The 26,649-nt window shown below is 39.2% G+C and overlaps 1 protein-coding gene across 9 annotated transcripts in view; it reads right to left on the bottom strand.

The window, feature by feature from the left end:
- The window catches only part of HERC2 (HECT and RLD domain containing E3 ubiquitin protein ligase 2), a 232,745-nt gene that overhangs the window by 80,985 nt on the left and 125,111 nt on the right, over positions 1-26,649 (bottom strand). For all 9 annotated transcript variants that reach the window (XR_004380894.1, XM_032843125.1, XM_032843126.1 and 6 more), the window contains 14 exons: positions 24,468-24,649; positions 23,750-23,897; positions 23,475-23,671; positions 23,012-23,242; positions 21,739-21,877; positions 20,133-20,276; positions 17,281-17,423; positions 13,140-13,407; positions 12,867-13,003; positions 12,307-12,405; positions 10,521-10,689; positions 10,293-10,418; positions 8,564-8,672; positions 8,291-8,430 (listed from right to left, as the gene is read on the bottom strand). Coding sequence is in view for 8 of the 9 variants with exons in the window: in XM_032843125.1 (XP_032699016.1) it covers positions 8,291-8,430; positions 8,564-8,672; positions 10,293-10,418; positions 10,521-10,689; positions 12,307-12,405; positions 12,867-13,003; positions 13,140-13,407; positions 17,281-17,423; positions 20,133-20,276; positions 21,739-21,877; positions 23,012-23,242; positions 23,475-23,671; positions 23,750-23,897; positions 24,468-24,649 (2,232 nt within the window). In the remaining variant the exon portion in view is untranslated. The remainder of the gene's footprint in view (positions 1-8,290; positions 8,431-8,563; positions 8,673-10,292; positions 10,419-10,520; positions 10,690-12,306; positions 12,406-12,866; positions 13,004-13,139; positions 13,408-17,280; positions 17,424-20,132; positions 20,277-21,738; positions 21,878-23,011; positions 23,243-23,474; positions 23,672-23,749; positions 23,898-24,467; positions 24,650-26,649) is intronic.

The following is a 26,649-nucleotide window of genomic DNA, read 5'->3' as shown; positions in this document are numbered from 1 at the left end:
GAAAAGAAAAGAAAAGAAAAGAAAAGAAAAGAAAAGAAAAGAAAAGAAAAGAAAACCTTCCTAACCAAGAAATAAAGAATACTACATAGTGATGAGCTTCTTGCTTCAAGGAAATAGTAAGTTCTCAAATTAAAAGAAACTAACAGGGGTGACTGGGTGGCTCAGTCGGTTCAGGAAATCTTGATTTCAGCTCAGGTCATAGTCTCAAGGTCATGAGATCGAGCCCTGTGTCAGGCTCCATGCTGGGTGTGGAGCTTGCTTAAGATTCCCTCTCTTCCTCTCCTTCTGCACCAGCTGGCTCACTCACTCTCAAATAAATAAATGGAACTAATAAATACCTAAAACAGCTTCAGAAAGGCCAATGTATTTTATACCAGTTTATGAAATGAAGCTCATATAATGTTGTGATTTATTCTATCTGACTCTCAAGTAACAACAGAGTGATGTATTTCCGGATGGAAGGGTACACAGAAGCTGAGGTAGGGGAGGTGTAGAGTTCAGTAACAGTGCTAACAAAAAACATTCTCATTAAAAATGCTGTTTCAGGGGCACCTCGGTGGCTCTGTCTGTTAAACATCCGACTCTTGGTTTCTGCTCAGGTCATGATCTCAGGGCCGTGGGACAGAACCCCATGCTCAGCAGGGAGTCTGCTTGGGATTCTCTCTTTTTCTCTCTCTCCCTCACTGGCACACAAGCATGTGCCCTTTTTCTCTCTCTCTCTAATAAATAAATAGAATCTTTTTTTAAAAAATGCTGTTACAGGGGCACCTGGGTGGCTCAGTGGGTTAAGCCTCTGCCTTCGGCACGGTTCATGATCCCAGGGTCCTGGGATGGAGCCCCACTTTGGGCTCTCTGCTCAGCAGGGAGCCTGCTTCCCCCGCTCTCTCTGCCTGCCTCTCTGCCTATTTGTGATCTCTGTCAAATAAAATTAAAAAAAAAAAATGCTGTTACAAATGCAAAGCAAAAACAAATCTGCAGAGTTTCTACTTCCATGAATGGCGAATCTGGAAAATCACCTAGCCCTCCCATTGAGGACAACTAGAAGAGGCAGACAAAACATTTAAAGATGAATAAATCTTGAAAGTATCAGAAATAACAAGATGGCAAAGAATTATGAGGCCAGAATCTGAAGAAAGCTAAGATGAATAAAGAGGTCTAGTTGAGCAATGCCACATATCTGAGGCTACTCTTCCCTGATGGTAACTGTCAGCAAGAAAAGCCTCCAAAAAACAAAACAAAACAAACTACTTTGAAAGGCTGGTGGGGAGGGGGGACCAAGAACTGGAGTTCAGAGCCTACCAAAAGAGAAGGACAGAGCCATAAAAAACCCCATACTTTGGGTTGGGATCCCAATAGGAAAAACCTCAACAGGAAGGGTTAACTATGCAGTGCCGTTTTTACAGATTATAGCTTAGCATGAAATCATCTAAGTCAATGAAACTGGACTGAGATGAACCCAGATAATTACTTACCCCAACTACCTAGAAGACCAACCCTCCCTCCTCCAATCTCTGGAGAATAATATCTTAGGCCTCAAATGGATGCAAGAAATAATTTTGTAAATTTAATGTAAATTTTGTAAATATAATGTCTAGTACATAATGGCATATGAGACTAGAAAACTTTTTTAGTCAAAAAAAAGTACCAGAAATAACAGACAATAGAAAAAGATCCACTGAGTCTCCAGATATTAGAGCTGTAATACACATGTTTTAAAACCACCATTAGTTGTTTGAAAAGATAAGACACTGAGTATTTCAGAAGAGAATTAGAAACTATTTTCAAAAACAGATTAAAACTATTAAATAGAGTAATTAAAATTAAGAATTCAATGAATAGGTTTACTAGCAGACTACACTCAGATGAAAAGAGAATTACTAAACAATATTTAGAATGAAAAACCAAGGAGCAAAAGCTTAGAAAACATAAATGAGAAGGTGAAAGACTTACAGGATACAGAGAAAGTCTGACACAGGTGAGAGAAGTCCCCAAAATAGAAGAGATAATAGGACACAGACAATATTGGAAGACATACTGACTGACTGAAAAATTTCCAAAACTAGCAAAAGATATCAAGCCACAGATTTACAAAGTCCTGCTTTTGAAAGTTGCTGAGAGTAGATCTTAAATATTCTTACTTACCCAACACACACACACACACACACACACACGTGAGGTGATGGATTTGTTAACCAACCAACTAACCTCATTGTGGTAATTATTTTGCAATATATATATACCAAATCATTACACTGTACATCTTAAGCTTATACAATGTCATATGTCAATTAATAAAGAAAATAAAAATAACAAGTCCTGCTAACCCCAAAGAAGATAAATAAAAAGAAACACATTTCTATGCACATGTAAAATTTGTGTAAGATAAAAACAAAAAAAAAAAGTATCTCAAAAACAGACAGAGGAAATACAAAAATCGATTGGCTTTAATGGAACAATAACTATACTTACAGCTGACTTCAACAGAAATAAACTGAATTACAATGGAACACTATTTTTTAAAAAATATTTTATTTACTTATTTGACAGAGAGAGAGAGATCACAAGTAGGCAGAGAGGCAGGCAGAGGCGGGGGGAAGCAGGCTCCCTGCTGAGCAGAGAGCCCGAGGCAGGGCTCTATCCCAGGACCCTGAGATCATGACCTGAGCTGAAGGCAGAGGCTTAACCCACTGAGCCACCCAGGTCCCCCTGAACACTATTTTTAAAGAAAATTCCTGCCAAAAATATTTTTCTAAAATGAAGAAGAAATAAGACATTTCAGACATACAAAAATGTAATTCATAACCACAGAGACGCATTAAGGAAACTATTAAGGGCTATTCTTCAGGTAAAAGAAAAATGATGACAGATAAAAAATGAAAGCTAGAGAAAAAAAATGAAAAAGTATGTGAAAAAAACTAAATAAATACTGGCTATATACAATAACAATACTATGTCTTATATGGTTAAAATGTGTATTATAAAATTGTAAAACAATAAAAACATGATAATTTTTTTTAAGTTTTTATTTATTTATTTGAGAGAGAGAGAGTGAGAGAGAGCATGAGAGGGGAGCAGGTCAGAGGGAGAAGCAGACTCCCAATGGAGCTGGGAGCCCCAAGCGGGACTTGATCCTGAGACTCCAGGATCATGGCCTGAGCTGAAGGCAGTTGCTTAACCAACTGAGCCACCCAGGTGCCCTAAAAACATGATAATTTAAATCAGAATTGTGGAGACCAAGAAAAATTAAGGCCATCCCACCTCAGGTTTAGCCTTAGCATAAGTACAGCCATCTTAGCTCCGGCAGCCATCCCAGACCCCTGCGCCCAAGTGTTGAACTTTCCCCTACTTTACTTTAGTTCCAGAAACCCCCACCCTCCTTTAGTAAACAGGAAGCCCCACACTGCTTTGGTTCCAGAAACCCCCACCCTGCTTTTAGTAAAGGAATCCCCGCCCTGCTTTAGTAACAGGAACCCATAAATACCCCTGCCTTAACTAAGCTTGGGGTCCAAGTCCCTACTCCACTGAGTCCGGTATACTTGGCCCCAAGCATAAGCTTGTCAAATAAACCCTCGTGTGATTGCATCGGTGTTGGCTCCTTGGTGGTCTCTCGGATGTGACTCCCGGGCATAACAGAATGAGGCTAGATAAAGTTAAAGGGATCTAAAGTCCTTGCATTGCTTAGGAGAGAGTAAATTACTAAATAATATTAGATTTTGAGAAGTCAAAATAGATTTTTTAATATTCTAACTACTAATACTGTAAGTGTGCACAACATATACACTTATATAGATGAAATATATACTAAGAATGTGTGTAACTTCTAAGCCAAAAAGGGGAGGGCAGGTGTTAATTAAAAAAAACATCAGTCCAAAGAAAGATAGAATATAGAAAGAGGAGGGACAAATAAAAAACACTGAGAAGTGGTCAATGTAAATAAAAATACAACAGAAATTGCCTGAAATACCTAAATGATCCATATAAAAGACAAACATCATCATATTGGAATTTCAAAAAACTATTTACAACTTATAAGAAATATATCAAAAATATAGGAACACAGAATGGTTCAGAGTGAAAAGCCAGAAAAAGAGATACACCAAGGGGCATCTGGGTGGCTCAATCTTTTAAGTGTCCAACTCACTCTTGATTTTGGCTCAGGTCTCGATTTCAGGGTCCTGGAATTAAGCCCAGTGTCAGGCTCTGGGCTCAGCAGGGAGTCTGCTTCAGATTTTCTCTAATTCTCCCTTTGTCCCTCCCCCTTCACATGTGCTCCCTTCTCTTTCTCTGTTTCTCTCTCTCAAATAAATAAATCTTTAAAAATAGTAAATAAATAAAGATACACTAAGCAAACACTAACTTTGCCACAGAACTGCAATAGATATTTTTTTAGGTGCACATAAAACATTTATAAAATCCTATCATATACTAAGTTATATGATCAAACACAAGTTTCAAAAACTGTCAAAGGTCAATCAGGATACATACTCTGAATACAATGCAGAAACCAGTAAAAATACTGAAATGTTTGAAAACTTGAAAACTATACAATACAAAATAATACCAAAAAATACAAAAAATAATAAAATACAAAAAAAATTCCATTATTTTTATATATAATTAAGTATATAATTAAAAATAATTTTAAAACTACTTTAAAATAAATAATGAACTATCACTATACAGCAGTATTGCAGGATACAGATTAAGCCTTGCTTAAAAGCAAATCTAAAATTTTTTTAAGATTATATATTAGAAAAGACAAGAGTGAGATAAGCATTAATCTCAAGAAGATGAGGGAATCAACCTAAATCCAAATTCCACAGGAAAAAGAAAGAAATAATAAAGATATGAGAAATGGCAAAAAAGCGAAAACTTGTCTCTTTGAAAAGACTAATTAAACTAGGGGTACCTGGTGGCTCAGTGGGTTAAAGCCTCTACCTCCGGCTCAGGACATGATCCCAGGGTCCTGGGATCGAGCCCCGCATCGGGCTCTCTGCTCAGCAGGGAGCCTGTTTCCTCCTCTCTCTCTGCCTGCCTCTCTGACTACTTGTGATCTCTCTGTCTCTGTCAAATAAATAAATAAATAAAATTTTTAAAAAAAAGACTAACTAAACTGATAAAACCATGGCAGTCCAATCAAGACAATAAAATAAATTACTCTAAGTTAGTCTTGAAAGGTAGATAATTCTAGACTCTACAAGTCACCCACATAAGAAAATACTACAAATTAGAACTAGATAGGAACTTCCTCAACATGAGAAAGTCTATTTATGAAAAACCCACAGCTGGGCTGCCTGGGTGGCTCAGTGGGTTAAGCCTCTGCCTTCAGCTCAGGTCATGATCTCAGGGTCCTGGGATTGAGTCCCACATTGGGCTCTCTGCTAGGCAGGGACCCTGCTTCCTCCTCTCTCTCTCTCTCTCTCTGCTTGTGATCTCTCTCTGTCAAATAAAATCTTAAAAAAATAAAAAATAAAAAATACCCCACAGCTAACCTTATACTCAATAGTGAAAGAGTAAAAGCTTTTACCCTACATTCAGGAGCAAGACAAGGATGCCCACCCTTTCTACTTCTATTCCACTTAGTCCTGGAAGAACTAGCTAAAGCAGGAAAAAGTAATATAAGACATCCAAATTTGAGAAGCAAAACCATCTTGGTTCATAGATAATGTGATCTTATATGTGGAAAACCCAAAGGAAACCACACACAAAAAAACTGTAGGAGACAATAAATAAAACTCAGCCAAGCTGCTGGATATTAATTCAACATACAAAATGTGTTCAAAGTATAGTGTATATTTCCATATACTAGCAACAAACATACCAAAAGGGAAATTAAGAATTCCATTTAATATGGCATAAAAAAGGGGTGTCTGGGTGGCCCAGATGGTTAAGTGTCTGCCTTCAGCTCAGGTCATGATCCCCACGTCCTGGGATAGAGCCCAGCTTTGGGCTCCCTGCTCAGTGGGGAGCCTGCTTCTCCCTCTCCTTGCAGCTCCCCTTGCTTGTGCTCTCTTTCTCTGTCAAATAAATAAATAAATAAATAAAATCTTTACAATAAAAAGTATGGCATAAAAAATACTTAGAAATAAATTTAATCAAGAAGCCACAGGACTTGAATACTGAAAAATCAAAAAACATTGCTGAATGAAAAATTGCTGAAAGGTCTAAGTAAACAGAAAACACATCCCTTGTGCATGGACTGGAAAACTTAGTATTATTAAAATGACAATTATGCCCAAATCAATACACAAATTCAGTGTAATTCCTATAAAACAACTGCTTACCAAAGTACAAAAATTGATCCCCACATTTATATTGAATTTCAAAGGATACCAAATAGTCAAATCAATCTTGTAAAACAAGAACACATTTGGAGGATTCACACTTCCCAATACCAAAACTTACTAGGAAGCTAACATAATCACAATGTATGGTTTACTACTGAAATGAGAATAGGCAAATAGACAAATAGAACAGAACTGGGAGCCTAAAAATAAACTCTCACATCAAGGGTCAACTGATTTTCAAAAAGGGTGCCAAGACTATCATTGGTGAAAGGACAGTCTTTTCGATAAGTAGTGATGGGAAACTGGATGCACACATGTAAAAGAATGAAATTGAACTCTTAACTATACCATGTACAAAAATTAACTCAAAATGGATCAAAACCTAAGTTCAAGAGCTAAAACTATACCCTCTTAGAAAGAAAAACAGGTGCTAGACTTCTGGACTTTTGAATTAGCAATGTACACCGAAAGCAAATATGTCACCAAATGCACAGGCAACAAAAGAAACAATAGATTAAATGGACTTCATTAAAATTAAAAATTTACGCATCATTGAATCCCATCAAGAAAGTGAAACGACAACCCAAAGAATGGGATGAGGTATTTGCAAATCTCCTGATAGGGTTCAATTTGCAGAATATTTAAAAATTCTTTTTTTCTTTCTTTTTTTTTTTAAGATTTTATTCATTCCTTTGAGAGACAGTGCAAGTGAGAGAGCACAAGCCCAAGGAGCAGCAGACTCCCCACTGAGCGGGGGCGGGAGGTGAGGAAGAGGACATGACGTGTGACCTAAGCCAGCCAAAGGCAGCTAAATAAGTGAGCCACCCAAGGCACCTCTTAAGGAATTTCTAAGACTCAACATCAAAAGTTTAAAAATGGCGAAAGGACTTTAAAAGACATATATCCCCAAAAGATACACAAATGGCCAAAATGACATGAAAAGAGGTTCAATGTCATTTGTCATTAGGGAAACTGAGATGAAAATCACAAGATAATACTTCTCACCCATTAGAATGACTGAAATTTTAAAAAAATGAAACATAACAAGAGTTGGTGAGGACATGGGGAAATTGGAACCCTTATATACTGCTCGTGGGAGTGCTCGCTTTGGCAGCACATATACTGCTGGTGGGAATATAAAATGTTTTCCACTGTGGAAAACATTTTGGAGTTTCCTCAAAGAACTACCATATGACCCCATAATTTCACTCCCAATTTTAAAAATAAGAACTCAAACAGATCTGTACACCAATGTTCACACTAACATTATTCATAATAGCTGAAAGGTAGAAACGATCCAAATGTCCATTAATAGATGAACAAACAATATGTGGTATATATGAAGTATTACTCAGCCATAAAAAAAAATGAAGTTCTGACACATGCTACCACCTGGAAAAAACCCTGGAAACATAATCCTAAGTAAAATAAGCCAGACACAAAAAGGAGAATTTTGGTTCCACCTATACGTGGTACCTGGTGTTATGAAATTCATGGAGACAGGAAGCCAATTCCCAGGGACTGGGGGGCAGGAAGAATGGGGAATTATCACTTAATGTTACAGAGTTTCTGTTCGGAGTGGTGAAAAGTTTTGGAAATAGACAGTGGAGATGGCTGTGCAACATTCTCTGAATTGTATACTTCAAAGAGATTAAAATGGCAAATTTTATGTTGTACATATTCTGCCACAATAAAGATACACATCTATCCAGTGCCACACTCCATGCAACAAAACATTAGTTTCTTGAGACCCTTTTAATGTTATTTACGGAAATACAAGCAAACAAACCCTGTTATTCTAGTTCCTGTAGTCCCTCATTGCTTGAAAAAAAAAGATAGCAAGTTTTCAAGTATGTGCACCTCTCTTCTTTCACTGCATATACTGTGCAGTTTTCACCACATAAAGATGAACTTTAAAGAGCAAACTAAATAACATACGTGTGCACAATAATGATTTCATTAATAATATTTTAATGAAAATGAGCATAACCATTAAATCATACCTGGTTCATTTATTCTGCCAAATGTATGCCTAGTGTTGTGTTTTCTGGTCTTGAAACATGTTTCACAAAAATCAAAGTCATCACAGTTTCTGCATTTGAATCTAGATCCATTGATAGGAAACATCTGACAGCCATCACACCTATTTGTAAAACAACCATTGGGTTGACAAGAAAAAGATAATGTCATTTATTAAATTAAGGCAATTTATTAAATTTAATTCCAAAGAAAACTATTCCTCCCAAACAAATCCAGCAATATGAAAATTAACTCACGTAACCCCAGGATGAACACTAGGCACCAACTCCATTTCTGACAACAGCCCAGTCCAGTGAGACTGCTGAGGAAAGTCGACAATGACATCTTTTCCATTTGCACTGAAAGCTAGGACACAATAGAAATTGCTCAAACATCTTGGTCACCAATAAAAACCTACTGTTAAAATTTAAACTATACCTAATCATGTGATAATTATACTGTAGCTATTTATGTTTTTCAAAGAATGCTTCTCTTTGAGAGACACATACTAAGATACGTATGGATGAACAAACACATGATATATTTTGATTAGCTTCAAAATAATCAAGGGAGGGAATCATGGATGAAACAAGTTTGGCCAGGGGTTGACAACTATTACAGCCAGGTGATGGACACAAGGAGGTTCATTATGCTATATTCCCTACCCTTGCATATGTTTGAAATTTTCCACAATAAGTTTGTTTCTTTGATTTTAATTACATCAAATCAAAAACTCCATTTAGTACCTTAGGAAATACAAGTCACAATAATAACATTAAAAGATCTCTTGTCCTTTGGTGAGAATACTTTGCTACTCAGACATTAGATTCTGAACCAAGTTCTTATTTATAAAATTTATCTGTGTTTTGACTTACAAAGCTTTTAAGAACTTCTTAAGTAAAGAAAAATGTTAAACTAAAGTAAAATGTTAAATAAACTATTTGTTCTTACGTAACCTGAGACATTCTAACACTCCCACACACTGGGGAAGCACCACCATTATAGCCATTTCTAATCTAAGCTCTTCAACAGTAAGAGAGTTTTGTATAAGGTTCAAACATAAATGAAACAGATCTCTTTATGGTCTTAAAAGACTTTAAAGATAAAATAAAATCACATGCATTTTTAATTACTTCTCATGCAATTGTTAAAATGGACATAGGATACCTTTTAAAGTATACCATGTGTTTGATTTGAAATCTCAATAATATCACATTAAATATAAACTGAAAAGAATTTTATGTTTCCAGTCCTTAACTCACATCATTTGCACATTTCCATTTCTTAAATTTAGTCCTAAATTTTATTATAGCAGAGAGAGAGAGAGAAATAGTCCCCAACTGAGGGAGTTGGCCAGACACTCACATACAGGCCGTTTGGCAGAATGACAGAACAAGTTTACAGAACACCAACATAAACAAGTTTCCCCTATAACTGTGATAAATCAAGACAAAAGCAAAACCACTCTTTAGTCAGTCTGATCAAGTTAAAATCTAATCCAAACCACAAACACGACCAGACACCCTCCCCAACCCCCCACTTCTCGCATCCTGTTTAGTATGAACAACTGCTTCCTTGCCAATCATTAACTCCATCCTAGCTCCATTTTTTTCCCGTTTTACAGATTAATATTTATTAAGACACCCATTCTTAGAATTATCCCACTCCTTTGAACCCTTCCCAAAATATCCAACACAAACCCCATTCATTGTCCTTTGTTATACCCACTTATGTAGACACCCCATTTTCCAGGGCATGCATCCTCCTCAGTGGTAATGAGTTAATAAACCTGACTCTGTTCAATTACAGGTGTGTTCCTGGTCTAGAGAGCACTGACAAGCAAAAAAAAAAAAAAAGAAAGCTATTCATATATCATAGATTTTCTTCATACTTGTTTTTCTTGCCCTTGAATGAAAAAAAAATCACTTTATTACATTAGCTGATGAAAAACTAACATCTGGAATTTTGCTGTATGGTTTATATTACCTTTCACAACCCCCACACTTTGATGAGTCACAGATCCCCACTTGTATTTTGGTGTGGTGACTGAGGCTTTGACACGAACTTTATCACCAATCTTTATGTGAGAAGGAGAACTTGGTGGAGGGTAGCCTAGGGATTACAATAATAAGTGAACCATAGTTAGTATTTATTCCTGAGAACTCTGTCTCTACTTAAGAAAAAGCAAAAGAACTTACTTAAGAATGTGCTCACCTATAAGTTCCACATGAATATACCTAACCCAGTAGGTGCCTCCTTTCTGCTGCCAATCACACTGCACATTAAGGTCATGTAGTCCATCTCTATCCAATTTGATAACTTTGCCCACATCTCCTTCACACACTTCTTCATATGTTCGACAGCATCTAACCATCATTCCTACCTAAGATTAAAATTAAAATAAAAATCCAATCCAGTGTATATAAAATGAACAACTCTAAGTAGCACTATTCTAAGAAAGGATTTCCTTTAGCACCCAGAGTATACTCTCAAAATCATTTTATACTAAATGAAACCAGGGCTTTTTAGAAAACTGGCTGGCTCAACGTCTGGGGCAAGAAACACATAAGATGCACATGGATTAACTCATGCCATAAAGCAACGGAGCTCTCAAAGATCAAAGTGTTCACTCAAAAGAACAATCTGATCACTAGGAATAATGGCTGAAACACATCAAATACATATCAGCCAATAAATTCATCTCAATGATAACAAGCAAAGTTTTTTGGTCACCTTTGTAAGGTCCATGGCACCAATTCACCATTCTGAAAATTGATAAAGCAAAACAGAAATAAAAATAAAACAAGCACTTATTCTGCCTTTCCTATATACACTGTATTATAAAGAGTAACTAGAGTTGATTTAAAGAGTTCTTCCAAGAATAAACCCCAGCTAATAAATTTGGAAGGCATGACAAAGTTAGAAAATCACTACTGCGCAAGCCCTCGTGATGACACGAATGACTATCAAAGCACCAAAATGAACAAGAGAAACTCTTTAACAGATGGATATAGACTAACATGACCTAACCAACAACACTGCATGCTGGTCCATATGATGCATTCATGCCTAAGATAATGCCTGAGCCCAACAGCTTCCCCTAACCCCACCAAAGCTTATCCTGACTTTACAGGAAACGCAGAGGAAGGAGGAAGATATGATCCAACCAAGTTTAGCCACAAATAAATGACATGAAAAAAAAAAAAAAAAAAGGAGGGGAAAACTGTTCCAGGTTAAAAGACACTTCAGAAAGACATCACCCAAATTTAAGGTGTATGACCTTGATTGTATCCAAATTCACAAACATTACTGTCTTAAAAAGCAATTTCTGAGAAAATAGGAAATCCGAGCAAGCTCTGGATATATGACGGTATTACAGAATTATTGTTTATTTTGTTACCTAATGTTAGGTAATAGTAATGTTGTTATGTTAAAAATAAATCCTTTATCAGGGTGCCTGGCTGGCACACCCAGTAAAGCATGCAACTCTTGATCTTGGAGTTCAAGCCCACACTAGGCATATAACTTACTTTAAAAAAACAATAAAGACAAATCCTTTATCTATTAGGAATACATTCTGACATATTTACAGATGAAATGAGATGATGTCTGGGATTTTCTCTGAAGTATACTAACCAGAAAAGAATTAAAACAAGAAAGCATTTAAGATGTATGAAGGACTACATAAAGCCTAACAAGATTTTAAAAATTACGTGGCAGTAAGAATGATGTAAGAAAAACAAGCAAAAATAGATTTTCTGAAGTATCCTAAATGGGGATAATTGAGAAGCACATGTCTCTATGCCACATCATTATGGACAAACCACCTTTTCCCCTCTAGCTCTGGTACCCCTTGTTCATCTTCTGTTCCTTTGTCCTCTTTGGTCCAGTGACAGTGGCCTCCCTGCTGTGCCCTCCCCCACCAGGCTTCTGACTTTCTAAGATGCTCGAACACTGCTGACTAGAAACCTGAGCAAAGCTCCAGGCTTTATTTACTCACCTGAATATTCTCTCTCACATACACAGCATAATCATCATTACTCAAGAAATCAGCTCGTTTTTTGTATGTCTGGCTCTCTGTTACAACAGCACCAGTAGACTACAAAAGATAAATATATTTTTTAATATATTAAAGTATGTGAAATATATTAAGTATGTGAAATCTTAAATATTAAAAAATAAAGTCTGAAATATTATGCTGTATTTTCACTATAAAATTTTTCATTTTAAAAATATTTTAAAATACAGTAAACAGAATGAATATGAAAAGATAAAAGAAAATTTCTGAGACATTTCTAAATTAATCCCATGAAATGATTTACTTAAATCAGAAAGTCACTGTGTCATAAAAAACATGTCTAACCAATATCATTAGGTGTTGGAACAAGGGTCTGCTTTAAAGCTAAAGTAATTAAGGCACAGAAAACCCAATCAACACTTAGCAGCTTCATTATGTGCATGGCCAAACTGCAGAGAGGCCCCATGGGACAGTACACAGGAAACCCAGAGCACAGATCAGGTTGACACAAGAGGTGGGGCAACCACATAGGAGGCACTGACCACAGCATAGGCCGAGTCGTCCACATCCTCTACCACCTCCTCATCTGAACATTCTTCAGACCCTGTGTCTACATCTGAGAGATCTGTGACCTGCACATCAGCATGGTCCAGCAGCCACCCAACCAAGGCCTCCACACCTACAAGCAAGCACAGATAGCACACCCACAGTGAGGATCCACAGCATCAGCCTGCCTGCAGGCTGCTGCTGTTACCATTTCAAGGTAAACCTACAAACAAATGTGTGTGAAGCACCCACAAAAGAAAACAAGATACCTGGCAAGCCAGCAGCATTCCCAGAGGCACCGGTGAGTGACTTCAGTGCAAACTCTATGTTCCTTCTAGGAAATCCCATTTCCATAAGCTGAACCACAATAGGCAGAGCAGGGGCAGGTGACTGTTTGCGCTTCTTTGCTCTGACAGGGCGAACATGCTGCACAGGGACAGGTGTTGTGGCCTCACTGGAGCTACAGTCTTCAAACACTGGGCTTGACGGGTGAGTAGACTCCACAGCCAAACACTGACATACAGCCAGAGCTGCAGCCTGGACAAATGAGAGTGGAGCTGGGAGGTTTATAAAAGTCAAAAGACTGGGGTGCCTGGCTGGCTCAACTGGTAGAGCATGCAGTTCTGGATCTTGGGGTTGTGAGTTCAAGCCCCACCTTGGCTTGAAGTAGAGCCTACTTTAAGAAAATAAAAAGTATTTTTTAAGAAAAGTCAAGATACTTAAGCAGCCTGAGAAAATGGAAATTACAAGCTTCTGCTATGAAATGCAGTACAGAAGTATAGGAAACTCAGACTTACATGTGTTATTTTTAAATGAATGGATCAAACTGTTAACAAACAACAAAGACAACTTTCATAGTTTAATGCAACAGAAAGATGTGATGGTCAAATAACTCCTGCTTCAGCATACACAGTGTCCAGTAAATTAGCCAATTATCAGTGCCCATTAAAGAAAACTTCACAGCCACTCTATTAGGAAACAAGGTGAGCAAATTAAATGCAGAGTGAGTGGGGCTGGATGGGAAGGAAGGAGTCCCTTCCATGCCCATGACCAGGCAGCGTCCACACTCTCTTGTTCTTTTCCTCTTTTCCTCTGTAAGATAAGCCAGAGATGACATGGGATTCTCTCATGAACCATCAAGTCAACTCTCAACAATTCACAGGTAAAAGAACCACTCTGAGAGTTAAACATGGTATAAAAAATAAGGTAAATAAAAAAAATACGGGGAAACAGATTACAATCAATCAATGAACATATGCATTGCTGGGGTCTATAGTTGGGACTCCCTATCTCCAGCACACATAACCCTTTCCCTGAACTACCTGAAACTCGATGCTCCTCATCTCCAGTTACTCTCATAGGGCCTAGGATTTGCTATATATATATATTTTTAAACTGAGCATGTGAGGAAGAAATTTAGAAGAAATCGAGGACTCCCTTAAGCCTTTCAGTGCTTAGGAAGTGTCAAAAACCAAAGGTTTGCTGTGAAGTGTGAATAATTCAGAAGTGACAGGCTTCATCCTAAAAGCTTACAGTTCTGAACCAGACTGAGTTAGAAGTTCTGGTAAGACTCAGGGTGCACTGGATTAAGTCTCTACAAATAATAACTATGAACCCTGAACAAAATATTTTCAAAAACTGTCTGAAGGTCCTAGGGAGCAGCCTAAGCAATCAAAACTGGAAAAGGTACATCCCTTGACCACAAGGGAAACCAGCACACAAGCTGACAGGGCAGTGTGTATTGGACTACAGTCAGAGGCTGGAATTCAGTCCTACCAGAGCAACTAGAAGTGAGGGAGAAATCATAAAATGTGCATATAGACTACCCAAATTACTGATTCCAAAACTAAGCATTTGTGAGACCCTGAAGAACCTAGCAAAAAGGAAATGCTGGAAGACTAGAGGGATTCAACAGCTAAATATACATACAGTAATATTCATAAATATACATACAGTAAAAAAAATATAGAGTGAAAAGATAAGAACTGTCAGGAAAGCTTTATAGAACTCTAAAATAAGGATCCAAATGGAAATGTAAGATCTGAAAATGCAAAATAAAGAATTTTTTAGATGGCTTACAGCAGATTTAGACCCAATGAAGCGGAACAACCTGACCCTGAAAACAGATACATTTATAATTAGCCAAGCTGATTAACCAAAAGAAAGACCTTCGAACAAAGAGAATCACATTAATAATCTTTCTTACCAAAGAACAAAATGAGAACAGAACAGACAAAAGGGTTAACAAGTTTCCAAATTTGGTGGTGGTGGTGGGGGGGATATCAAGCCAAAGATGCAGATAACTTAAACGCACCCCAAGAGGATGGGGCAAAAAATACATACACATCGTAGTCAAATTGCAGAAAACAAAACAAAACAAAATAAAAAACAAACAAAAAAATCATGAAATATTAAGTGCAGCCAAAGGGGGGTTAAAAGGCATTTCATACAGAACAGTAAGAATGACAGTTGGGGGCACCTGGGTGCTTCAGTTAAGTGTGTGCCTTCAACTCAGGTCTTGATCTCAGGGTCCCAGGATGGAGCTGGGCATCTGGCTCCCTGCTCAGCAGGGAGTCTACTTCTCCCTCTCCCTCTGCCCCTTCCCTCTACTTGTGCTTGCTCTCTCTCTCTCAGTCTCAAATAAATAAAATCTTTAAAAAGTAATCATAATAATCTAAAAAAAAGGATGATAGTTGAATTTCCATCAGAATCAATGGAGACAAAACAATGAAAGATCTCTCTTTATGGGGCACCTGGGAGGCTCAGTTAATTAAACGACTGCCTTCAGCTCAAGTCATGATCTCAGGATCCTGGGATCGAGCCCCATATTGGGCTCCCTACTCAGTGGGAAGACTGCTTCTCCCTCAACTTGTGCTGCTCTCTAGCTCATGCTTTCTCTCTCTCAAATAAATGAATACAATCTTTAAAAAAAAAAATCTCTCTTTGCTACAATAGTCCTTCTCAATTCTTAAAGGATAACTCCACACTTCCTTCTACATCTTTCCTTTTAACACTGGGCACCTCCCAATGTGATTGTTGCATTCTGCCCAATTCACTCTTCAATTGCTCTGTGTCCTCTTTTTATCTTTACAGGTGACTAGAAACGCTACCATACTGAGGCCACTTTAACCTGAACTCTCATCTTAGTTTTCAGACCTAACAAGCAGTTGGCATTCGGGCCATTTCAAAGAAGTCACTGCTCCTTACCCTCATGCCCAACATTTCTTGCCTTCTCTCTTCATATTCCACCTTCCTCACACCTGACTGCTGTCAGCTGTTGCATCAGATTGACCCAGCTGCTTCCTCACTCCCTCAACTCCCTGCAGTCTTGGTCTCTAAGGATTTCTATTAGGATGTGTTCCACCTGCCAAACTGAGCACTCGAGGTTTTGTTTTTGTCTTTGATGTTTTATCCAGAGTTTTTTACATATTATATAGAAAGAAGGATTTTCTTTTCTTTTTTTTTTTTTAAGATTTTATTTATTTGAGAGAGAGCATAACAGGGGGAGAAGCAAAGGAAGAGAGAGAAGCAGATTCCCCGCTCAGCAGGGAGCCTGATGCAGGCTTGATCCAGGACCCCGAGATCATGACCTGACCCAAAGTCAGACACTTAACTGACTAAGCTACCCAGGTGCCCCAAAAGAAGGATTTATAGAAACATCTAATTCTCCATGCTGCAGGCCATGAAAATCCACATTACTCTTAGACCTGGTCACATGTCATACTTCTATGGGAACCTACCCATAACCCCAGTGCCAAGTTACACCGTGCAGCACATGTGCTCTGCAACAGGGCAAAGACTGCACGCCTGGCAGCAACAGGGCATGGCCAAGAAAGCCTTTGAAGTGAGTGGAACAAACATGTCAGTGCAATATTCCTAGGTCTAATGGTGCTCCTTCAGTAATAGTATTTCCTAGAAAAAGATGACACCATAAATATTTGAGCATCTGATCCATGTTGAGTCTCATTAACTTTTTCAAATAATTCACACATATTCAAAATAAGGTTAAACTTTGACATGCCTGGGTGACTCAGTTCGTAAACCATCCAACTCTTGATTTCAGCTCAGTCATGAGCTCAGGGTTGTGAAATCAAACCCTGCATCAGACTCCATACCCAGTGCAGAGTCTGTTGTCCCTCTCCCTCCCCTGACGTGCTCTTGCTCTCTCTCAAATAAATAAATAAAATCTTTAAAAAAAAGAAATAATAAGGTTAAACTTCAACTCACCCATCCCCTAACTAGTATTATAATGCTCTATGACAAACATGGTTAAAGCCTAAATAGTCACAAGAATTATTCTGACATATCATTTAAAATTCAGAATATATCCTTAAGAAAACACATTATCTAGAAAAACTATTGTTTCCAATTTAATGTGCGAAATTAAAATTGCCAAGGCTGTTACTGTACCTCTAGCTCCTGTTTGTCAAATATGGCCTTCACTGGAGATGGCTGGGTGGCCGAGGCCAGTAACTGCTGCAAGAGGATCATTGGAGGCTGTGGCCCTTCAGGGGACATGTCCCCAAGGTCAGGGGATGCAGCTCCCCCATCATCTGAATTTAAAGAACAAAATACGAGTACATTATATTTTCAACTCCTAACATCAACTTATTATTAAAGATGATGCATTAAACATGTTAAACCAAATATGATCTCTACCTCTTCAAGCACGGGACCATCAAAATCGTCAAGGCTCAGATACCAAAAACTAGTTTCTAAAGAATTTTCCACTCCCTGCTTTTGGCATCTATCCTTTGTTAGTTCATGTGTCTATTCAGAGGGGAAAAAAAAAAAAGGCTATCTCCCAGATTTTTGCCTTTGGTCTAATTCTATACCTTCTCCTTCTTGGTGTACACTCATTGCTTCAAAAACTCACCTCCTTCCAGGGACACTCCCAAGTTCGTATTTTTAGCCCTCGCTTTTCCTGTTAACCCTGTTCACACCATAAATTGACACTAATTCCAAATATGTTACGTGGTCAGGGTAACATCTTTTTGTCTGTTTTAATCTGAGTAGCTTTGGGTCAAGAATTTAGCACTTCCTATTTGCCCCAGACCCTCTGAGCCCCACTGCCTCGAGCCCACTCACCATTTGCATTTGCTGGCAGGTTGGTGACAACTTCAACTAATCCTCTAGATAAGGAGTTGGAAAATCTTTCTCTTAAAGGGACAGAGAGTAAAGAGTTCAAGCTTACTGGCCACATGTCTATCACAGCTACTCAACTCTGCCACTACAGAATGAAAGCCAGCTAAGATGACATGTAAACAAATGGGCATGACTGTGTTCCCACAAACTTTGTAAAAACAGGTGGCCACGGTAATTTGTAAAGCCCTGCTCTACCGTCTGTCCCAACTGTCCCAAGCATGGGATAGTAACCCTGATTCAGTGCCTCCAGAGCTACTCATCAGGGTGACAGAGAACAGCCAAACCAATTCCCTGGGCTCTAGTTTCCTGATCTTCTACAATTGTGGATTATTGTTAAGGTCCCTACTGCCAAATACAGAATAAATCCACACTTTGATTTACCTGATACTCAGCACATTAAAATTAAATTCACAATACCCTTTTAAGATTAAGAAACAAAACACCCCAAACTCCACTGACTCCCTAATTTTTGTCAAAGGCACTCCCCTCTGCCCTCCCTGTAACTCAAGCTTAAAACATCAGCCATCTTTGACTTTTCACTGGTTTCCCATGTGGTTATCATCGAAAAGACTACATTGTCACAGCATCTACTGGAACCTTCTTTCCATTTTTCATACCTTCTCCCAGAATACACATTATCACTTGACACAAAAGCAATTTTCTAGTCTCCATGGCCTTCCTTTTTCAAATACTCCTATACCTCACTAGTAGATATCATCCTGAATATCAGTCCTTACCATGTGGGTCCTCACTGCAGGAGGACCCTAAGTCAGCATTAAGTTTCACTCTGGTATTCAAGGCATTCTATCACATGAATTCAGCTGAATTCTCCAGCTTTTGGCCCATGCTCATCAATAAACCCCAAGCTTCTTGCAAAAAGCAAAGCACTTCAACACTCACCCATATACTCACTGCTATGTCTGTGCCCCTACTGTCTCCTCCACCAGGATGCACCTTCCCCATCAGAAGCTGCCCTCCCCAGCCCTCAGGCACCAATGTCCCTAAGACACTTGTGGAACCGCAATTACACATTTCACAGTGCACTGGCATCATACCCTTCACAGAGCCATCCGCATTCATTTTCTCTTTTCACTCTGACCCCAGAGAGTTTGGGATCACAAATAAAGACTATCTTACTCCCCATAATACTTTAGCACATGTCTTTTAATAGTAGATGATCAAAAAAATATTTCATAACTTTGGGGTTTTTTAATTCAAAGTGATATAAGGTTATTCTAGAAAACTGAAGTAATACAGGAAAGTACAAAGCAAATAAAGTCAGCTAAATTCCACTGTCACTGTTTAGTAAGCAGATGAATCTATGGCATATCTACAAAGAGATATACATAGCAATGTCCTTTTTTATTTATCATTGTCATGTTTCCATGGCAATGAACATATGTATGTATCATCATTGTGAATGATGCCGTGGTATTCCACCGTATGGATACACCACCCAATAATGCATGTTTAGGTGTCTCCAGTTTTCAACCTAAAAACAATACCAACAAAGAAGCCATAATGAGCATCTGTAAACACATACCTTCAATGCCTTTTCATGTGATAAATTCCCCTAAGATGACTCACGGGTCCAGCTGAGAGATACAGATACAGCTATTATGTCTGTGTATGTGTGTGTATGCATTTTAAAGGGTAACATTTCCTCAAATGCCCATTAGATGACTGTACCCACTTAAATCCCACTAGCAATGTGTTAAAGCTATACTATTTCATATGTGTATAAGCCCCCTGAGGGCCTTATTAAAATGCAAACTCTGATTTCTTAGGTCTGGGGTGCAGCCTAAGAGTCTGTGTATCTAAGATGGTCTTATGTGCCATCAATGCTGCTGGTCCCTGAGCCACACTTTAAATAAGAAAACCGGAGAACACTGTTTTTCCTCCCTTCCTACCAGATCCCCTCAATCTTTTGTCTTATTAGACAATGACACTGTCATTTGCGCTTCGTCAATTATTGGTCAGGCTGCACATCTCTCTCATATATTTAGAAGCCATCTCTGTTTCCCCTTTTATGGACTATTTATTCACGTTTTTCGCCTGTTTTCTATGGGAGTATGCACCTTCCTTACAGATCTAAAAGAGCTTCCTTTAAAAGATACCTGAATGAGCAGCTGTGACCTCCTGAACAGCTGGCTGAGACAAGATCTGCCTGAGCTGGTCCTGGTGGGAAAGCAGTGCACGGCCCGCCTTCAAGATGTACAGTTTTAACTGCTGGCCCCTCAGCAGATCCAGGTCTACTTGTCCTGTGGAAGAAAAGGACTCAACAGGAATGTCACACCTTGCTTGGGCTCTTCTCACCAGCTGTATGGCCTTGGGGAAGGTGTTCCACTCCTTCCACCATGATACCATGGCTGCAAAGTGGCATAAATAATGCCCTGCTCTGTGGGCATTAGCCTGCCATGCCAAATACTGTTAGTAATGAAGGACTTATCTTTCCCTGTGTTATGACTAGTGCTTCTGGATAAGCATCCTCTACCTCCCCCAGGTCTTCCCCTTTTCTTGCTCCCCATGCAGCTACTTTGATGGGTTGGGGTGAGAATTAAATGGTTTAACACAGTTAGATCCAATGTTAGTTATTATTAGTATAATCAACTGTTCCCCCATGTTGCTAAAATTTCAACCAGATACCTATGTCACAAACAAAATAGTTTCACTTTTTCTTGCCAAGACTTCTCCAAGATGGTTTTGTTGGATACTTACAACATACAGTTCTCTAACTCAACAAGATCATTTCACTCCCTGGAGTCTTCTGTAAACAAATGACTGCAGTGGTGCCTGAGAGCAGACTGAGGAGGAAACTAAGATAGCTGCCATAAAGAGGCAGGCCCACCACAAGAACAGCTGGTGTACAGTGCTGGTAACAGTGTTTCAAGGCAGGATAGGTTGGAAGCCATGGAAGGCAGCATAAGCAATGTGGGATGGAAGAGGATGGAAGAGCAAAGGTGCCTTTCAGGCATCAAGTCTGATTGCCTGCAGGCAGGTTTATTCACTGTGATGGGAAATGGGGACCAAAGGACAAGTTTAGTGGAATTCTGAACATGCTGTGGTGTACATGCACATGGCCCTTCAGCCAGAGATGTGAGCTGGATATCCAGAGTTAAAGGTGGTCACCTTACAGAGAAAACTGTAAGAATTTCCAATGTGCAAAGAATAGTCAAGGAGAAGAACTCTTAAAGGTCATGCAAGGAGCAGTGAAAGGAAAATTAAAGGAGCACTATTCCAGACCAAAGGAAAGAAGGCTTTAAGCACAGGTGACCTTGGTCTTAGCCCAACATGCAGAGATATGAAGCAAGGCGGGTCCAAACATGCAGGTGTTACTGGGTCTGGGGGTAAGGCCAAGAACAAAACTCCGAAAGGGCAATTGAGCCAAAGGGCCATGGCTGGGGGCGATTAACAAGAAGGGAGAGAGAACACAGATTCCTCTTCAAAAAGCTTGTTCAGAATAAATGCTGGCACTGGAAAATAGGCTTGGAGGGAAGCCTGGGACTCTTCAGGGGCCACTCCCACCGTTATGTCATTCTTTATATTACACACTCTTACAACCACATTCAAGGTTTCACGCCCACTGTAACTTAACAAATGGTCAATCCACTGGAACCCAAAGACTTTGGCAGTGGCAGGAACTTGCTCTGACAAAATGCCAAACATTGTCCTAGCAATGCCAGTTAAGACTAGCTATTCCATCAAGAAGCACCATGTACTGACCTGCAAAACCCTGCTTAGGTGATTTCTTCACTTTATGCTTTTCCAATTTGCTTCCAGCGAGGTTTACTAATTGAGCCCAGACAGACAGCATCGGCTCTGTGAAGGGCAGGTTGGTGACACTGAATGCCACAGCAGGGAGCTAAAGCAAGAACACAGAAATCTTCAAAGTCTGTCCAATGAAATGAGCAAATGAAATGTTCTGAAAATTATCATAACCATGAATCTTAATTCTGAAATTATCACATATATGCATAAGTCTTCTTATATCTGAGAATAATCATTTTAAAAAGATGACATTAAAGGCAAAATAGAGATTTGTATGTATAGTAAACATAACTTAAATTGATTTTTTTCTTTAACAACTTGTCAATAATAATTATGTCAGGGTAGCCCTTATTATATTCTTAGGCATTTTCTACACATTTCAAATTTTCTACAACATGCATATCTTCATTTCTGTAATAATGAGAAACAGTATTTTACAGACAGATAGTGTGACTACACTTAGATCACACTGAATATAAATCACTTTCCCTATACAACCCTAACTCACAGATTTAAGATTAACTCACAGATTTAAGTAGTTGCTACATAAGTTATGTCACTCAACACAATTAATAAGCATTTTCTACATGAAGAAAGGTCATTTTTTAAGGTATCATCTTTAGGTTTTTTTAAAAGTTGAGTTGTTCGATAAAAAATAAACTTTAAAATTTGCATTTTAAGATAATCAAAACTAACATAGTTACAAGTATCTTCTACATTGCTAATGTCCTTTTATGTCTTTTGTGGCTAAAATAAGACATGAACTACTAATCCATGTAACAGCATGAGACAGGCCCTATTTATCACAATGGCACAAAGCAACCGAGAGTAGACAGATGGCTTTCCTTGAGTTGCCTAACTTCCTAGATGGCAGACACAAACTATGAAGATCAAGTTTATTCTAGCACTAATGTTAGAACCCAGTTCTAGTTTAAAATTCCTCTGCCTTCAGTGCCTGGGTGGCTCAGCTGGTTGGGCAACTGCCTTCATTTCAGGTCATGATCCTGTAGTCCCGGGACTGAGCCCCGAATCGGGCTCCCTGCTCGGCAGGGAGTCTGCTTCTCCCCCTGACCCTTCCCCTTCTCATGTTCTCTTCTCTCTCTCATTCTCTCTCTCTCTCTCTTTCTCTCAAATAAATAAATAAAATCTTAAAAACAAAAAAAAAGCAAAACAAAACAAAAAAACTCCTCTGCCTTATTACCAAGTAACTGAACACAAGTTCACCTACTGGTTTCAGCTGATTCAATGGGCAAACACGACACATCCGCATGTCTGAGAACTGTACAGTGATTCTGCCCTTCGGAGTGATGCGAGTCACGGTGCCTTCTCCAAACTCATCGTGCATGACTTGTCCCCCCAGGCGCAGGCGACCATCAATGCCTCCGATCACAGCCAGGACTGCCATGAGGCCCCCTACCTCAGGGTTTTCAGAGTCAGGAAAGTAGTCTTCTAACAGGGCCTAATACAGACAAATAGCCAGTTTGAAGAAGAGAGCCCAGAATGCTGCCTATTTTTTACACATTTACAGCTAAGCCAAGTTCATTTTTATATTAGTTTCTTTAATAGTTATTTCCAGTAAAATATATTTTAAAATATCTTTAAATAAAATACTTGTCACTTAAAAAGATATTTAAAGTTTAAATCAACATTTTACAGAAAGAAATTATCAGATCTGAAAACACGGCACCCACCCCCTCTGATGGCTTTCCTGTGCAGCTGTGGGTGACAGAGTGGAGCTGTGAGTTGATGTACTTGTTTATGAGTCCATTCCACTGACCCAGGGAGTGCAGCGTGCGGAGCAGTGCCACCACCTCTTCTGCCAGGGTGCTGCTATGGGTGGCAGTCAGAGAAGCCTGTGGCCTTGCCCTCCGCCGCCTCAGAGTAGATTCTGAAACAGAAAGATGAGAAAGGAGCTACATGGTGCCCTGCTCACTTAACGGGGACACAAATAAGGAAAGCTACCCACCTCTGAGGAATGGGATATCTGAAGAACAGGTGGTAAGCAAGCTGCCCAGGAAACCGAATAGCTTTTCCACAAGGCATTTCATATCCCTTGCCCTTTCAGTCTTGTCCCATGATGGAAGCACTGCTTGCAGTAAATGCACAGCTAAGATCTGATAAAAAGACAATTTAAAATGGCAAACATTAAAGAAAACCACTATCTGTGATTTTAGATTAAGAAATAAGATTTTTACTTACTTTTTTTTGTTCCTATAATGCAATTAATTATGTGAAAATTCAGATATTCATTATTTTCCAACCAGGTAATTAAGTTGATTAAAGATACAGATCACCAGGGTTTTTTTTTTTAAAGGTACATTACAGATGCAGATATCTATTTAATTAAAAAGTAATTCTTTTCTGCTTAATTCTTCTAAAGACAGTTATACTACAACTCCTATGAGGCACTTAAGAGCAGCTGGCAGGATTTATCACTTCAAAGAAAAGCAAGTCAACTACAGTTTAGCAACTTAATCAATTTAAAATAATATAAAACTTCAGCCCCTTGCACTAGAAAATCTACTTTGGGTTGGTTCCAGTTCTTCTCTGCATTCATTATCATTATTGAGTACTGGCACCTAATTATAATGACTAGGAGCATCGGTATCTAGATGCCACCTCTTAAGAGGGTCATACAGTCCCAAAACTCACACTGAGCAGGATCAGCCCAGCAGCATAATTACCTGCCGCTGTAGTGAGGCAGCAGTGAAAGGTGCATGTCCCTCCACGACCTTCATAAGCAGGGCAATCCACTGTGGGGAGCTGAGGGCAGCACACATGTGTGGCGTAAGCGCAATGCTCCGTACAAAGCCCAGCGTGCACCAGCTCTGGTGCTGTTCCCGGCACACCAGCCTGTTTGGGGAAGCTGCCAGAGTGAAACAAAATAGCTTGGCACCAAATTTCTAGAAATAAATACTCAGTACAATCTACACTTTTAATTTACTTAACATGTTATTTTCAAAAATAACCTACTTCACAAATATATTATAATTTCACTCATTCAAAGTAAGAGCAATGGGAGAAGACCCTGCAGTTAGCTCAAGGAACACTTTACAACACTCTTAAAGCCTTTAAAGTATATGAGTAACTCAAACCAGTCAAGTAGTTTCAAGTACTTTTTATTTCTAGACAGTAAGAAAATGACTCACTATTCAAATAGCAGTTACCAGTAAGCAAGAGTGTACCAGTTACACTCCTACTTACAAGTAAGAGTATATCTTGTATATTTTTTATAACCTCATGTATTTTAAATATCTCCCATCATCTTGTTTACATTTAATCTGCACCACAAATCTCCAATCCAAGTTTAAGAAGTTTGCATTAATAGAACAAGACTAGGAGGCTTTCATGAGGTTTATCTAGTTTGACTGATGCAACTGACCCTGTCTGCTCCTCCTGGCTTCCAGGTCTCCTCTCAATGGGCACCCCAAGCTTCCACTCTTTCCTGGCAGAGGCCCACCTGTCAGGGCCCAGCTCTCTTCCTCTCTAGGCTCCCAGGAGCACTGCCTTCAGACACATGTTAATGCCTGCATTCAATCACACACACACACTCACACACACATCGACTTTCACACAGTCACACTCTTAACCACAATTATACATGCTCATTCTCATAGCCACTGATACTCACACATAATCACTCATAATTAATCATAAACAAACATACCCATATTTAGTCAGCCACTTCACACTCACACCTGTAGCCATTCAAATACTCAGTCTCACTCAGAGACAAACTCTCACACACTCACACCCAGACTCACATACCCTCAAGCACTCTCACATTTACACACGCACTCACTCCTCCCACTTCATCAACTCATTCTCTTCACACTCACATACAAATAGTTCAGTGGGTTGAACTCTATCCCCCAGAATTCCATGTTCACCCAAAACCTCAGAATGTGAACTTATTTGTAAGTTCTCTGCATATATACTTAAAGTAAGGATTCAGATGATTCACGGTGGACCTTAAATCCAATGAAAGTCTTTATAAAAGGCAGAAAAGGGGGGCACCTGGGTGGCTCAGTGGGATAAGCCTCTGCCTTCGGCTCAGGTCATGATCTCAGGATCCTGGGATCGAGTCCCGCATCGGGTTCCCTGCTCAGCGGGGAGCCTGCTTCCCCCTCTCCCTCTGCAGCTCCCCCCACTTGTGCTCTCTCTCCTTCTCTCACTCTCTGTCAAATAAATAAATTCTTTAAAAAAAAAAAAAGGGCAGAAAAGGACACAAAGAGACACAGGGAACTCCTTTGTGTAAAAATGAGGCAGAGCCTGGAGTGCTGTGGCCTCAAGCCAAGACTGCCTGGAGCTACCAGAAGCTAGGAAGAGACAAGAAAGGATCCCCGCCTGAAGGCTCTGCAGGGAACACAGCCCTGCCAAAACCTTGATTTTGGACTTCTGGTCTCCAAAAATGTGAGGCTCCATAACTCTGTTATGGGCTGAACTAGTTCCTCCCCCTCCCTAAAACAGTTAACCCTAGTATCTCAGAATGTGACTTATTTGGAAATGGGGCCATGGAAGATGTAATTCGTTTAGAAGAAGTTAAACTAGATTAGGGTGGGTCCCTAATCCAAATATGACTAGTGTCCTTTAAAAATATGAGATTTGGAGACAGACACATACACAGGGGAAGATGAGGGCAATAATCTACAGCAAAGGAATGCCAAAGATTGCCAGCAAACTACCAGAAGTTAGGCTAGAGGCCTGGAACAGATCCTTCCCTCAGAGCTCTCAGAAGGAACCAGCCCTGCTGACACCTTGATCTTGAACTGCTAGCCTCCAGAACAGGGAGAAAAAATTTTAGGTCACCCAGGTGTATAGTACTTTCATGTGGTAGCCCAAGCAAACCAAACAAATGTGCAGTAA

Source organism: Lontra canadensis, unplaced genomic scaffold (assembly GCF_010015895.1).
Source record: "Lontra canadensis isolate GAN:19392208 unplaced genomic scaffold, GSC_riverotter_1.0 scaffold135, whole genome shotgun sequence".
NCBI classification, from domain to species: domain Eukaryota; kingdom Metazoa; phylum Chordata; class Mammalia; order Carnivora; family Mustelidae; genus Lontra; species Lontra canadensis.
Note: the sequence above shows the minus strand (reverse complement) of the source record. Positions and strands in the feature narration are given on the sequence as shown.